Source organism: Centropristis striata, chromosome 19 (genome assembly GCF_030273125.1).
Source record: "Centropristis striata isolate RG_2023a ecotype Rhode Island chromosome 19, C.striata_1.0, whole genome shotgun sequence".
Classification (NCBI taxonomy): domain Eukaryota; kingdom Metazoa; phylum Chordata; class Actinopteri; order Perciformes; family Serranidae; genus Centropristis; species Centropristis striata.
Genome location: NC_081535.1, coordinates 23,439,795 through 23,455,379, shown reverse-complemented (window position 1 = coordinate 23,455,379; position 15,585 = coordinate 23,439,795). Strand labels below are relative to the sequence as shown.

The 15,585-nt window shown below is 38.7% G+C and overlaps 1 protein-coding gene across 1 annotated transcript in view; it reads left to right on the top strand.

The window, feature by feature from the left end:
• LOC131992721 (tenascin-like) overlaps positions 1 to 14,714 on the top strand; it is a 32,554-nt gene extending 17,840 nt beyond the window's left edge. The window contains exons 14-28 of the mRNA XM_059358389.1: positions 744 to 1,016; positions 1,108 to 1,380; positions 3,910 to 4,230; positions 5,504 to 5,776; positions 6,038 to 6,160; positions 6,804 to 6,947; positions 7,048 to 7,167; positions 7,933 to 8,076; positions 8,158 to 8,288; positions 9,387 to 9,519; positions 9,976 to 10,127; positions 10,288 to 10,384; positions 10,481 to 10,642; positions 11,795 to 11,958; positions 13,549 to 14,714. Coding sequence (XP_059214372.1) covers positions 744 to 1,016; positions 1,108 to 1,380; positions 3,910 to 4,230; positions 5,504 to 5,776; positions 6,038 to 6,160; positions 6,804 to 6,947; positions 7,048 to 7,167; positions 7,933 to 8,076; positions 8,158 to 8,288; positions 9,387 to 9,519; positions 9,976 to 10,127; positions 10,288 to 10,384; positions 10,481 to 10,642; positions 11,795 to 11,958; positions 13,549 to 13,659 — 2,621 coding nt within the window. The 3' untranslated portion in view covers positions 13,660 to 14,714. The remainder of the gene's footprint in view (positions 1 to 743; positions 1,017 to 1,107; positions 1,381 to 3,909; positions 4,231 to 5,503; positions 5,777 to 6,037; positions 6,161 to 6,803; positions 6,948 to 7,047; positions 7,168 to 7,932; positions 8,077 to 8,157; positions 8,289 to 9,386; positions 9,520 to 9,975; positions 10,128 to 10,287; positions 10,385 to 10,480; positions 10,643 to 11,794; positions 11,959 to 13,548) is intronic.
• The last annotated feature ends 871 nt before the right edge of the window (positions 14,715 to 15,585 follow it).

The window sequence follows — 15,585 nt, the reverse complement described above, 5'->3', positions numbered from 1 at the left end:
TTGTTTTGTTGTTATTTTTTTATTTAAAAACCAACTGCGCCGTGATATAAACGTTATGATCAGGACTGATCAAAATGTATTTAAAAAAAACTTTAACTGCAAAAGTGTAAAATATTTTTTATTTATAGTGTTTTCATAGCAATTTTAGGAAGGGGACATTTTTGTCCTCTAAGGTAACAAGTGGGAGTTTTAATTTGCCACTGCACAAAAAAAAAATGCATCAAAACCAATCGTTTTTTGTTTTTTTTGCATTAAAAAAAAAAAATAGTGTTAAAACATTACATACAATTCATTTTGGGAGGTGATGATGAGGACTAAACTTGGCTAAAAAAATCCCGAAAAGTAGCAACATTGTGTGAAACGTAAATAAAAACAAAAGCACCAGATTCAAAATTAAAATTAAGAGTGCATTTTTACATCAGTTTAAACATTAAATATATTGTCTTTAATTATATCTTTTGTCAGTTTTCAAATAAATATGTGTCAAAAAGGATAAGTAACTGTCACATTGTGTTTTATTTATGTTTTCGACAATGTCTCAATTTGTTTTGGAATCAGGCTTGTCTAACGTTATGGCAGCTTTTATGGAAATGTTTGCTCTCTAAGGACATCAAAGCAACTTTAAAGTGATGCACAAGGGTTAAATATTCTTATCTACACTGTAAAGCTGACTTGGCCTGTATACATGGAGATAAATACTTGTTTCACATTATAATTTTTTATAAATTTTTCTCCCCTTGTAGCTGAAGAGCCTGATTTGTCCAGGCTAGTTGTTTCTAACGTTACCTCAGACAGATTTTCTCTGTCGTGGCGGACAGGAGAGAAGGCTTTTGATAACTTTATAGTAGAAGTCAGAGAGTCTGCTTTGCCCTCGCAGGCAATGGGCCGCGCTCTGGCCGGAGACGTGCGCTCCACAGTCATGGCCGGGCTTAAAGCGAGCACAAGCTACAACATAAAGCTGTACGCCAGCGCTGGTGGCCAGAACACACAGCCCCTGTTTGATGTAGCTACAACAGGTATCACATTTTTTTACCACTGCATGTACGAAACACATTGTGATTTCCGCAGCACAATGTAACTGAAAAGCCGTGTTCTTTCTCTGTTCAGAGGATGTCCCACAGTTGGGGCCGATAGCTGCTTCGTCTGTGAGCCCTCATAACCTCAGCTTGTCCTGGAGCACTGTGTCAGGTCACTTTGATGGCTTTGTTATCCGGGTCAGTGACCCCGAGAAGCAGTCTGATACGCTGGAGTTCAGGCTGCCTGGTGAAGCCCGTAACATTACGATCTCTAACCTGATGGATGCCACAGGCTATGATATTGAACTGTACGGTATCTCTCATGGGCGCCACACTCCCTCTGTGTTAGCCCACGCCGTCACAGGTACTACGTAATTTACTCATATCTTAAAAGCTCATCACTTGTAGCTGTAAATGGTTTGTAAGAAAGGTTTTGTATCAAAACTTTTGATGGAGTACAATGCATTTTAGTCTCCTGCTGGGATCTTAAAGGGATAGTTTGGATTTTTTTGGTGTGGTTGTTTGAGTTTCTTGGGGGTCAGCACGCCTCTACCTTTGAGAAGCAGGCAGAAGTAGTGGCACGAAAACGAATCAATGTACTGCCTTGGACTGGGGCAGCAAAAAAATGTAATTTCAGTTTAAGTGTCAGTTTAAAACAGAAGCATTAATCTCATTACGCCAATCCTGATTGGCTGGTGAAACGTGTGCGTCCACCCCAGGTAGTACCACCTACCTTAAATAGTTCATGCGTACGGCACCACGTCATTCAAACACCTCTTCTCACTCTGAGCATATCTCCGCCCTAGCTAGCTTAACTGTCCGCAGACGGATTTTATTTGTCTTTTGTCGATGGGCGCTACCTAGCCTTGGAGATTTTTCTGCTTCGTCGGTCACACCAGATGGCCTTTTATGCTTTCCTCGCCCTTCCACGGCTTGGTTAGCACTGTCCTCGACGCCTCACCATGGCTATTCGAGTTCTGAGCGTTAGCACACCAGCTAATCTCTCGGCTTCTTCACGGTTAGCACACCAGCTAGCTGCCTCGACTCCCTGCCTGCACACCAGCTTGCGAGGAATGGAGGCCCTCACACCAGAGGGCATGGAGACTCCGGGGCCCGTCCCTGTCACTGCTGGAATAAGATTTCGAGCAAGGATCCACACCAGATCTGCTCGGGCTGCCTAGGGCTGGAACACGCCCGGCTAGCTATAGACGTCCCTGGCTCGTTTCAACACTGTGCTGTGTTCACGTTGAAGAGTCTCCGCAGACAGCTAACTTGCCAAGAGAGTCACGCTTTCCACCAGATCGCTCAATGTCCTCTCCCTGCTCACAGCTTATCAGGCTGAGATATGTGAGGATTTTGTGCGAACTCATATATATATAAACCAAGTCAGGGGGGATTACGCTCCCATCAATTGCATATGATGGCACGTAGACTGACCCTGTGGAGCTGCCGTCGTTTCCTCTCTCTGAGAGCGACATACATCCCTGGGGTCCTGAACACGGGCGCAGACCTATTGTCCAGGGGCACGTAAGTATACGGGGAGTGGACTTTGCATCCACAGATTGTGGAACAGATATGGGCCCGGTTCGTGGTGGATCTGTTCAGGTCAAGAGACAACGCGCAGTGCCCGCAACAGGGATGCTCCCCTCGGGTTAGACGATTTAGCGCATGCCTGGCTGTGCCTGCATCTTTATGCATTCCCCCCGCTGGCCCTCCCCCCACTCTGTCCAGAGTGAGAGACCACGGCCACACACTGGTTTTGATAGCTCCGCATTGGCCTGTGATGCATTGGCTGGCGGAGATATATCAGTTGATGTGCGCTCAGCCATGGCAGCTCCCAATGCGCAGGGACCTGCTATCGCAGTGTTCCACCTTCACCCAGAGCGCCTGGCACTATGGGCTTGGCCGCTGAGTGGCTGAATCTGTCAGCTGTGGGTCTTTCACAGCGAGTGATTTCCACTATGCAAAGTAGAGCTAGCTAGAGCCTCCTCCACTAGGTTTCTGTATGACTGTAAGTGGAGAATGTTTGAGGGATGGTGTCATAGAAATGGCCACATTCCTTTTCAGTGGTAGTAGGAGTGATATTGTCATACTTGCAGGACCTGATTGACAAACGAAAAGCCATGTGGGGTTTGGGAAGCAAACAGCGAGCCAGCACCCGCTGGTTTGCCGTTTTATGAAAGGAGCACGTGGCACAATCGTTTTTGCTGTCCTGATTGGAACAGAGTATTTTTCCCTGTGGGTTGGTGGACGCTGGATAAGCTTGTCTGGCAATAATCATATCCCATAGTGAGACATCGAACGAAATATTATAAAAGAGAACTTTAGGTTATTTACATAACCCCGGTTCTCTGAGTAACATGAGTGAGATGTCTCACCAGACAACCCTTCTTGCTTGGGCGAGTGAGAAGAGGTGCTTATCTTGAATGACGTGGTGCAGTCAGCATGAACAATTTAAAGTAGGTGGTACTACCTGGACACAGATAAAGGTTTTGCTGTGCATTAAAACCTGTATTTGATCATTTAAAAATATTTTTTAGGTTTTCTTAGGTGAAAAAATAAGTTTTGCTGCTGTCCCCATCTTCAGCAGCACATTGCTCCGTGCCTCCAAACTGCCATCAACTGTAGGTAATACACTGACAATCGATAAGTACCTCTTACAACCACTCCCCCAAAAAATCCAAGTAATCCCTTTAATGTGTTTTGGCCATTGAGATATTTAGATCCTGTGTTCCCATCTTAAACTTCTGTTGTTTCCTCTTGTGAAACTAAAACCTCACAGATTTTATAAAATGCTTTTGCAAACATTGCACACATTATCCTCCTAATTGAATCTTGTTCCCCCTCCCACATCTATTCCCACACAAAAAAAATCACACCCGCTCCCCTTCAGCTCCTTTACCTAAAGTGGAAAACTTGACCATTTCCAACATAACCCCCTACGGCTTCCGTGTGTCGTGGGAGGTGAAGCAGCAGCAGCAGCCTCAGCCGCAGCAGGAGGAATTAGCCCCCTCTAGTGGCGGTTTCAGCCGTTTTCACATAATGGTGACAGACTCCGGCTGGCTGCTGGAGCCTCAGGAGTTCACTGTGCCAGGAAACCAAAGTCACCTGGACATCTGGGGCCTCATCACCGGCATAGGCTATGAGGTCAGGCTGACCGGGGTGTCAGAGTCAGGGCTTCTCTCTCGGCCTCTCACTACAGTGGCTGTGACAGGTACCACTCACAGCACCGCAAGGCCCCTCATCTTACTAAAAAAGTGTAAACTGCTGTAAATATGTGATCATTAAACTTAATGATCAACTCTGAAGTTTCACCATCACAACATGGCCACTCTACAAATACCATACTACTTTGATATCCATGCTTTATTTAAAATCTAAAATGTAAGTGTCATCCAATCTGCTTGACACTTGGCAAGTGGATTGCCTAGAACCTGAAGAAGTGCAGTCTTGAGTGCCTGCTCCTTGAGATCTACTGGATGTATTCATTTGTGTGTAAACACACAACAGATATCGGCATAGGAATGTAGAATCTGTAGCAGACATGATTTTGGTATTAGAAACATTAGGGTTTTCATTTGTGGTCCTGATAGTATTGAGTATTGGAAGGTAAACAGGTTCCAGTAAATAGCCTGGTCCCAAATAATTAGCTGTTAACAAATTAAGTGTATACTCCAGGATTAGGGGACACACATGTAATTGCAGGTCAAAAAAAAAAAATTCCTGCCATGTTTTGATGGAGAGGCTTCTTCCAGTACTGTAACCTAACCCTAACTCAGATTTATAACACAACTCTTCTCCAGAATGATCTCACTTTTCTTTTGTTTTAAGCATTTTCTTCACCGGGTGGAAGAGATGTGGAGCTCCCGGCTGTTTCTTCTCACCTTCCAAAATATGAGCAAGCATATATGTTTGTTTTCATATTTTAAAATGTGTTTTCCTTCAGATTTCTGACTGGCGCTACACAGATGTCTGTAGACGTCTTTATTGTTAAAGTCACTGTAATTTCACCACGCTGCTATTTTTTTTTTAAAATTCTGGATTATCAATGACACAAAATTATCAGAAGTAGGAAAACACTGATTAATCAACGAGACATTCTGAGCATGAAATGTCAGTTGATTTAACCTCAAATCTTGTTTGTTTCATTCTCTTTGAATGCACTGAATGCATCGAGGAAGACGCATGGGGACCTCGTCTCAACCGGTGTATGCTGAAATGCATCGTGACAGATCCCTTAAAGCCTTTGACCTTGTCAACTGACATAAATAAAAAATTTTCAAAAGCATCTTGTCTTTTTAATTTCCCCGTGTGCTGTAACTGATTTACACTAACGGATGCCTGAGCATGGCAGATCGGAGGTGGCGGGAGTATAACCCCGTCCATCACCTGGAAACCTTCTTGCCTGTTGCTGACTTCTTCCAAACTTCTTCAGAAGTTGATGAGTTTTGTTGGACAAACGTTATGTTTCCTTGTCTAACCACCAGAGGCTGAGCCGGAGGTGGAGCATCTCTTTGTCTCGGATACCACGGCCGACGGTTTCCGTCTGTCATGGACGGCGGATGAAGACTTGTTTGACAGATATGTGATCAAAATAAGGGACAGCAAAAGATTAGTCCACCCTAAAGAGTACAGCGTCCATGGTGACGAACGAACCAAGGTTTTAACTGGACTCATGAGCGGCACCGAGTATGAAATCGAGCTTTACGGTGTCACACTGGACCAACGCTCCCAACCGATTACTGGGATTGCTCAGACAGGTATATTTAAACAGCAAAGTGTGTTGATTTCTACTAACTACTAAACTTTTTGGTGTCTGAGAGTTAAACCCACAGTCCCACTAATCATATTTATCCCTCTGGTTCAGGCTTAACTCCATCTCTCATGGAAAATGGTCTTTTGGGATCCTCCAAGCTCATAACTTTCTTGTATTCGTGCAGAATTATTGGCCAGGTATTTCACTTTGATTCACCTATTTATTCTGCTTTCCTGTCTGCACATATGGGTTTATACTTCACCAGGCCTGAGCACTCCAAGAGGACTCAGCTTCTCTGAAGTCACGGACTCGTCAGCTGTAGTTCACTGGTCCATGCCTCGCTCTCCAGTAGATAACTACCGAATCACCTACATGCCCCTTGAAGGAGGTAAGAGGCCAATCAAGGTCATCTACTTGCTGTAGATTACTGCTGAATTAAATGTTATTTCTTAAATATCTTCTTTCCTACTTGTGCTCAAAGACTATATTGTAACAAGGAAAAGTAAGAGTTTAGATTTAAAACACAATTTTATCAGCGTGAACATTAACCTGACCGGGTGGGTTTTGGGGTGGAAGAAGGGTTCGGTTTAGACTAAAATAAATCTTCAAATCTTATAATAGAAGAACTGTAGTGCCAACATGCATGTATGAGGCTTCCTTCGCAAGGAAACATCTTCAAGTTTCTGCAACTGTGCTCGTTTTGCATGAAGCTAAAAATACAACTGAAACTGCACCAATTCAAAACAGCTAGATGTTTTGTTTTTGTCTAAGCCCTGCCCTAACCCACTGGCCAGGTACATTTTAAGAGGTTAAATAAGTCTTTGTACAGTTTTCAGTTAAATAAATGTTAATGCATAGTCTTTCTCTAGTTTATCAACACCCACCACAATAACCATAAAAAGTACCAAATAGACTTACAATAGAGCTTATTTATGGAGAATACACTTGCAGACAAATCATGAAATAAATTAAAATAATGTGTGTTTTGTTTTGTAATGCAGGAGCCTTATTCTGTTCTCTGTCCTCCACAGGAAGTCCACTGTCAGTGACTGTAGATGGAGACGTGTTTGAGGCTCTGCTGCCCAACATGTTCCCCGGCAAACTGTACCAGGTGACTGTGAGTGCAGTGAAGGGTCTGGAGGAGAGCGACCCCAGCACTGACACCATCAAGACAGGTTCTTCTTCTTCTCCTCTTTACAATAACTTCTGTGTCAGACCTTGTGACGTTAGAGTCAGTTCGTAGAAAATGTAATTGTTCCTCTTCGTGTCCTGCAGCTTTGGACAGACCTCAGGGTCTGACTGCAGTTAATGTCACTGACAGCTCAGCCCTGCTGCTGTGGCAACCGTCTGTGGCCACCGTGGAAGGTTACATCATCACCTACAGCGCTGACTCAGGTGTGTTTCTGTTCAGTAGTGTCGTTATCTTACTTTCTCACATTAGCCCTTAATTTAGACGATTAGTCTTTAAAACTTATTTTATTTTCATGAAATCGTTGGCACTAAAATTAAAATATGCAGAAAGAAATCTAGCAAACTAGTGTAGGACCTAAATAATTGTAATATAATGTAATAATAAAATAAAATGTTAAATATTGTGGTAGCCTGAGTAAAAGTAAAATGTATGAACTTTAATATAAACACGTTGTGCAGCAATGAAGAATGTATATACTGAATGAGAAAAGCTCATTGGTTTGTTTTTTCGCTCATTTTGTTTGCTTTTCTTTTTCTTTTCTTTTCTTTATCATTTATCTATTGATTTTTTTCATTGATGTAATTATTGATTCATTGATGTTGTTGGTTTTGTCATTGTTTTAGTTTTTTGGCGGGGGGGGGGGGGGTTCCCTGGTGTTTATTTTATTCTATTGCCATTTATTTTATTTTATTTTTTACATTTAATTGTTTTATTGTTGTAACTTTTAGTCTTACAAGTTACTTATTTATTGATTATTATTATTATTATTATTATCATTATTATTATTATTATATACTCTGTGAAGCACTTACGCTTGTATTTCGTTCCATAAATAAAGTTACAGTATGACTAACTATAATACAAGTATGCCAGTCGTATCAAGTAGTAAAATATCACAAACAGAAAAGTTGCTTGCCTTCCACAAGCTTTGATTATGTGCTTTGGTTAATGGTTGTGTCTGACCTCAGTGTCCTCGGTGGTGGAACATGTTTCTGGGAACACGGTGGAGTTCGAGATGGGCTCCCTGGTTCCAGGAACTCACTACACAGTCGGAGTTCAAGCTACGAAAGAAGCTCAGAGGAGTGACGCTGCTGTGACTGAATTCACCACCGGTATGCTCTTAAAGAAGCAAAATGTTTGTTTATTCTTGTATATGTGCAGGATAAATGTGCAGTTTCATGTTGTATTTTCAGACGTGGATCCTCCTCGAGATCTCACAGCTGTTAACATTCAGACTGAAAGTGCGACTCTCACGTGGAAACCTCCTCAGGCTGCTGTGACGGGTTACACACTCACCTTCTCCTCTGCTGATGGTGTAATCAGGGTACATACATCCACAGCATGAGTTCAATCACTGGGGGTTTTTCATGTTTAAACCCAAATACCACAGAATATGTAAACTCGCCATTAACTGACAAACATTTTCCAAAGAATGTCATCAGGTTTTGGATTTATTTCCTGTTTTCTTGGCAGCCATTGTTTTTCAGTTTATACTATCAAAGAATGGCAATTGGTAATAAACTTTGATTTGGTGCATTCAAGAAAACTGAGACATCTGACAACTGATTTTTGAAGAGTAACTATTCAATGCAATAAACTCAAATTTACTGGGGCAATAATTACTTTTATTCTGGCAAAATATAATCATAGAATATAATCATAGAAATAATAAAAAAATAAATATATATCATAGAAGTGCAAAAATGTAATGTATTTATTTATTAGATTTATTCTAGGGAAAAATTACATTTATTCTAGTGAAGTAAATACTGTTATTCTAGTGCAGAAATTGCATTAATTCTGGTGAAATATTTAAATTCATACTAGCGCAATAATATGATTTATTCTAGGGAAATAAATACTTATTTATTATATTTTATAATATTTACATATATTCTTGAGAAATATTTACATTTTGTAAAATTGCAATATTTACATTTATTTTGATGCAATAAATACTCTATTATTATATTATTATTATTATTATTATATATATATATATATTATTATATTATATTATATTATTATAGTAAAATAGTGCAATAAATAAATACTAGGAAAAAAACACTTATTCTAGTGCAATAATAAAATGTATTTCGGTGCAATAAATACTTTTATTCTAGCTAAATAGTCACATTCATTCTAGTGCAATACTCTGATTTATTTGTTTTAATTATTAAATGTTTACGTTTTGTTGTCGGCAGTGGATGTTTGTTTGCTGAAGTTACTGTTTTTGTGTTGTTTACCTGTGTCTTGTTATTGTCCTGTGTAGGAGTAGCACTCCTAACACAGTGAAGTTGACAAACAGTAGCTATAAAAACAAGTTGGCAGTAAAGAAAAATTTGCACTTTTTGTTGTTAAATCTCCAGTATGCTCTTTGTGAATGCTTTGTTGTTTTATGTTTGTGTGTGCATGGATTCAGGAAGTGGTGCTCAGCCCGACGGCGTCCTCTTACAGCATGGCTCAGCTAACCGGCTCCACAGAGTACAACGTGAAACTGCAGGCCATCGCTGGAGCCCAGAGGAGCCGTCACGTCACCACTCTCTTCACTACCAGTAAGGAAGAAAACACGTCTGTAGTGTGCACTCATTTATTTTGTCTTTAAAGTAACTAAAAATAACTTGTGGAGATCTTGGTGGCCCCTGTGGTGAAAGGGAGTAGTGTTTTCCATAAAAGCTTCAGTATTAAATTTAGATTGTTTCATAACCAGTTAAAAATTCCTTGGATTATTTGTGTGTATTACCTAAAACGTTAACCCGATGGTATTTTTTAGCAGCGACAGATCTGGTGATTTGTTACGCAACAGTCCAGCTGCACATTAGAAAACTATTCCTTTAATCTGATACTCCACCTGTGCTTATTTTTCATTCTGTCTGAACTGCTCCTGATGGAAAAACTTTATTTTTCCTTTCTCTCTTTCTCTTTCCGAGCTCCTAGCTCTCACACGATACTGTATTCTGACTCGAAGATAAATCGGCCCGAGATGATGTCTTTTTAATATGTGCTTCTAGTCGGACAGTTGTACAAACGGGCCAAGGACTGCGCTCAGATTTTACTGAACGGAGAGACAACCTCAGGGCTGTACACCATCTACGTGGGCGGAGAGGAGAGCCAGCCCATCCAGGTTTACTGTGACATGACCACAGATGGCGGAGGATGGCTGGTGAGTGAATCTACTTGCTGGAATCTAATTTCACAGTTTTTGAGGTCGTAATTCACATTGAAACGAAGGATATGATCACTCTGTAATGATGGACATCGGTGACCTCGGTCCTGCTTGTTGTGATTATCGTGAAGCCGCTGTGACACTCGGCTCTCTGCAGGTTTTCCTCAGACGCCAGAATGGAAAGCTGGAATTCTTCAGGAACTGGAAGAACTACACTGCTGGCTTCGGAAATATGAATGATGAGTTCTGGCTGGGTAAGAGCCCTCTTCTTTCTTTTTTTTCTACCAACCTCAACTCGCCTCTCTTTCTCTTCTTACTCTTCCCGACTGACACATATTTAATTATTACAGGTCTCTCCAACCTCCATAAACTCACAAATTCTGGGCATTATGAGCTGCGAGTGGACTTGAGGGACAACAGGGAGTCGGCCTATGCTCAGTACGACAAAATCACTCTGGCAGAGCCCAGATCCCGCTATAAAATCTACATTGGAGCATATAGTGGAACAGCAGGTAGGTATTGCTTTAAAAAGATGAGAGACAAATGGGAAAAACAATACCACTCATGTCTGTCCTGTGAATATTAACAGCCAGTTAGTTTAGCTTAGCATAAAGACTGGAAACTGTGGGAAACAGATAGCCAGGCTCTGTCCTTATGTAAGAAAATCCACCTACTAGCACCTCTTAAACTCACTTGTTAACATGTTACACCTTGCTTGTTTAATGTATAGTGTAAATACTGGTGTCAAAACGACGAATAAAGTTTCTTGGCCAGATGAGAAACTTTCTGAAGTCCTGTTGCCAAGACAAGCAAAGGCTTGAGAAGTTTGGTGCTGAATTTTGCCATGTTTTTAATGTCTAGAATGGATAAAAATGGTCAAAAATCCTTCCAGAATATTAAACGAATACACCAAGACCTTTGAAACAACACAGAAAAATCCATTCTGTGATTTGGCTTCAAAAACTTTGGTTATTTACAAGATTTCTGTGTATTCGGAAATTGGATGGCAAGCACTTAAACAACTAAGAAACCCCCCTTTTTTTGTCAACATACCTAGGCTAAAGCTATACACCCTCTAGTTTGTGCTTGTAAAGTTTCATGAGGCTGTGATTATCCTAGAGGTCACAGCAGCTCATTTTATACAGTGAGCTCAAGTTAAAAAAAACAACAACAATGCTTTCACTAGAAAAAAATGGCTACTACAGGGACTAACATCATCACACATGAATAAAATTGGGCTCATTGAATACACAAGAGTGTCAGCTTTCCAGTCATACCAGATTCATGTAACTCACAGCCTGATTAGAGACCCCAGTATGCAGAAATATTCACATACAACAGGTAAAAATAGCACGTTTTAATGCATGAGGACATTTGTTTGTTTTTTGCCCTAAACTGCATGGTGTCAGCATTAAGTAGATGTGTATGTAAAGAAGAGACTCATGGGTACCCATAGAACCTATTTTCATTCAGATATCCTGAGGTCAATCCCTTTTGAAAATAACTACGTCCTTGCTAAAAATACCTTGTGGCCTTAAAATGAAGAATGGTACAACCTCCAAAAGAAAAAAAAATGGCCTAAACTTTCACTGACTGTCTTTAACTGAATAAACTCACATATTCACGTGATGGTCTCTGAGCTTCTCTGTCGCTCTCCCCACCAGGCGACTCCATGACGTATCACCAGGGTCGACCCTTCTCCACCTTCGACAACGATAATGACATCGCCGTCACAAACTGCGCCTTGTCCTACAAAGGTGCCTTCTGGTATAAAAACTGTCATCGGGTCAACCTCATGGGGAAATACGGGGACGACAGTCACAGTAAGGTACGTAGAACTTTATTTCATAAAGGCCGTGATTATTTTATTTCTCATTTGGGGAAAAAGGCTTCCTGGGGCTTTGACAAAATAATACATGGAAATAAATAATGTTTTTGTTCACATTTTAATTGTTGTAGACCTTGGGTGTTCTTTACATCATCCTACTGAAAATGATACGGCCCAAACAAAGAATAGAAAAAGTTTTAACAGGTCGTCTGGTCCTTCACCTTATCCTCTAATTTTTTGCCGAACCTACTGTAAGCAGTGACTGGTCTTGAATTTCCCTGACAAGTCTAGTTATGGATTCCCAAGAAAGTCTTTGAGGGAAAATATTTAATAATGTGAGGACAGATTTGTTGTCTTTCACCGCCAACACTGTGGGCTTCCTGCTATACTTGATCTGCAAATCTGCAAGATTTGCAATTTATCTTCATTGTAAGATTATATAAGAATATCTTTTGGCTCCAGACAGATATGTTTTTTCTCTTTTATGACTCTTTCAATAGGAAAGGCTGCTGACCCCGGAAGTAGTAATAATTTTCTTTTTTTTTCTAGAGAGTTGATCACATGTTTTCCAACATTCATTCAGTCCTGTTCAAGGTTTTATTTGGCATTCAAAGTCTTTTTCTTCCTGTTGTGCTTCTTTTAGTCTCGATATATGTGTCAGTTTTTACATTTAGAAGACTTCTTTCAAAGATTATTAGCCATTTGCCATTGCCATTGCCATTTGTCATAATAGCTCATTTACTTTCTATTAACTGTATTATTGTGTATGCAACATTTAAACTTTTTTCTAATTTTCTTTATGTATAGTCTAAACCTGAAAGTGAAAGAGTTGCCTGTTAGAATATGCTATAATAAAAGGGTATAATAAATTTTTTTTGCCTTTTACTTGAGTTTCAATCAGTGCAGTCAAACCTGAAACAAACACGTTTAGCTGTAGAAGAAAGGAAGAAAGTGTCAATAATTGTAGAAACATAAGCAATTATTTTTAAATGAATCCATCCATCATTGTCATTTTTGACACTTATATTTGCCCAAGTCTTGTCAATTGATTTGCTGTCATGTTGATTTATATCAAGCTTAGAAATACAGACAATAATGTGTCAAGTTTGGTGTCTGTAAGTGGAGCTGAAGTTGAGATTTATGACAAAAAAATAATTTTGAGAAAACTGCCTTTTAAGAGTACATACATTCTTAATGGAAATTACTATTTTAAGACAGATTATTGAATGTAATTCACAGTAATGACAATATTGAACATGTAAAAAACATAATTTTGTGCAGAAGAGTGGGAGCTTTCTAACAAAGGTTTAGACTACGCTCACTGTACTACATGCTGCAATAGAACAATAACTTTTACTATTCTGAAAGAAGACATGTTATGGGAGAAGAAATAGCCCAAAACCTCAAAATTGACCAGTTAAAAAGCATGTTTTTGCCTGCAGTGTCTCACCTTAATCTTGTGTTTGTGTTCATTTTTACATAATTTATGTGGAGGCTTCAAATAAGCCCCTTATCTGTTATCTTGGTTCTGTTAGTGCATTTTAAATTGTACAAACAGTTAAGAAATATAAATAATCTGTGTTTCTGCAGGGGATCAACTGGTTCCACTGGAAAGGCCACGAACACTCGATTGCATTTGCAGAGATGAAGATTAGGCCGGCCAACTTCAGAAACTTTGAGAGCAGAAAAAAACGATCATAGACTCGTGAAGCCCTGTCTACATGTCATCTCCACAACCACCCCCTCCTGTGATCCCTCATCCTCAAATCATTCTCTAAAAACACACAAAACAAAAAGACAATCACACTGAATGTAATTCTGGCTGTGAGAAACGAACCTGGTCACATTTACACCAAAGAATCAAACCCATTTTTTGTGTCGTCATCCCAATCTGGCACGGTTTGTGTGCATGTGTGATTATAAATATCTGAAAGCAGCATGGAGTTGAATGGACATACAGTACACGTGTTATTGGGACCAAAAGATCTGTAATTATACGAAGAATTAATTGTAAAATAAATGGATCCACTGAATCAGTCACATGTCAAAGGCACATAGTCAGAAGTTAATGAATTAGTTAAATTCTTCCATCTTAAACTGAGTTATTGTCGCGATAAATTAATAAAATGATGCATCTTGATGAATATAATGAACTCTATGAAATGAATTTTACTGTACAACTATTTAGAGACCACTAACACCACTGAATTCATATTTAAAATTTGAGTTACTTATTTTGATAGTAAGATGCTCTGTAACCTTCAATATAAATAAAAATTGTTAAAGTGTTTGATAAAAGTGTGTGAGAGCTCTTTTCCATTTTTTTTTATTTTTTTTTTTTGAAGAGGAGACATTTAGATTATTTCAGCCTTCCGGCCAGCAGATGGCAGTGCTTACTCTCTTTATGCAACACTGAGGTATGTGTGTGGTGTTTTTTCTTTCTTTTTTTGGCTGGAACATTTAGGAACATTTCTTTTTAAGTATTTAAATTGATATATATTTTTAATGACCATAAAGATTAGTACAAATATTAATTATTCATGCTCCTAAAAAGCACTGATTTCCCTTTCAAAGAAAAAGGCCTTAGAAGGTATTTCTAAAATGTGTATTTAATTTACAAAAGTCTTGAATTATGTATTTATTTAATATGTGGAGTTTCAATCAGTGCAGTCAAACCTGAAACAAAGTCTGTTAGCTGTTGAAGGAAGGAAGAAAAACTTAAGCAATTATTTTTAAATTAGTCCATCCATCATTATCATCTTTGACACGTATATTGGCCCAAGTCTTGTTAATTGATTAGCTGTCATGTCGATTTATATAAAGCTTAGAAAAGCAGACCAAAATGTGGCATAAATGTCAATTGAATTATCTCCTTAATAAATCATTGTAGGCTTTTCTATAAATTTTGTAAAAATTAAAAAATGTTTAAATAATTAGATTAAGAGTTAATAATGAAACACCAAAACATGTTTTACAAGTGTACAAAAAAATACTTTTTTTAAATATAAAAAATAAATAAAAAGCCAAATTATATTTTACAGCTTGTACCAACTTGTTATTTACAAGTGTAGAAAGTTTTTTATCCATGATTATCTTTTTAATTTTTTTATTTAATAAAATATTTGTATTTAAATGAATAAAACATAATTAAAACACCAAAGTATGTTTTACAACTTGTACTACCTTTTTTGTAGTTCTTATCAGTTCTTATTTTTATTTTTATCATTCTGTGACCCATATGAACGTAACAATTTGGTATGTGGCGTTAAAAAATATCTTACTGATTTTTTTTTTTTTTTTTTTTTTTTTTTACAGATTACAGATTTATTCTATTACAGATCAGAAATCTTCCTCAAGTTTGATAAAAAAATAAAACTTTTTTGCAGGACAGCACAAAACTGGTGGCAGTCCGCCATTTCACTGAATTTAAAGTTTTAAACTGCAGTTGCAGTGACCACAGGTCGGTATTATTGTAATAGACAATAATAGAATAGAATATATATTATTCTGAAATGGACCATTCTGCATAATGCATATTTTAAGTATGGTACTATAAGTATAATTTGATTCTAATACTTTTGGATATACGCTGTAGTATTCCTATTTTTACTTCAGTAAAACAACTGA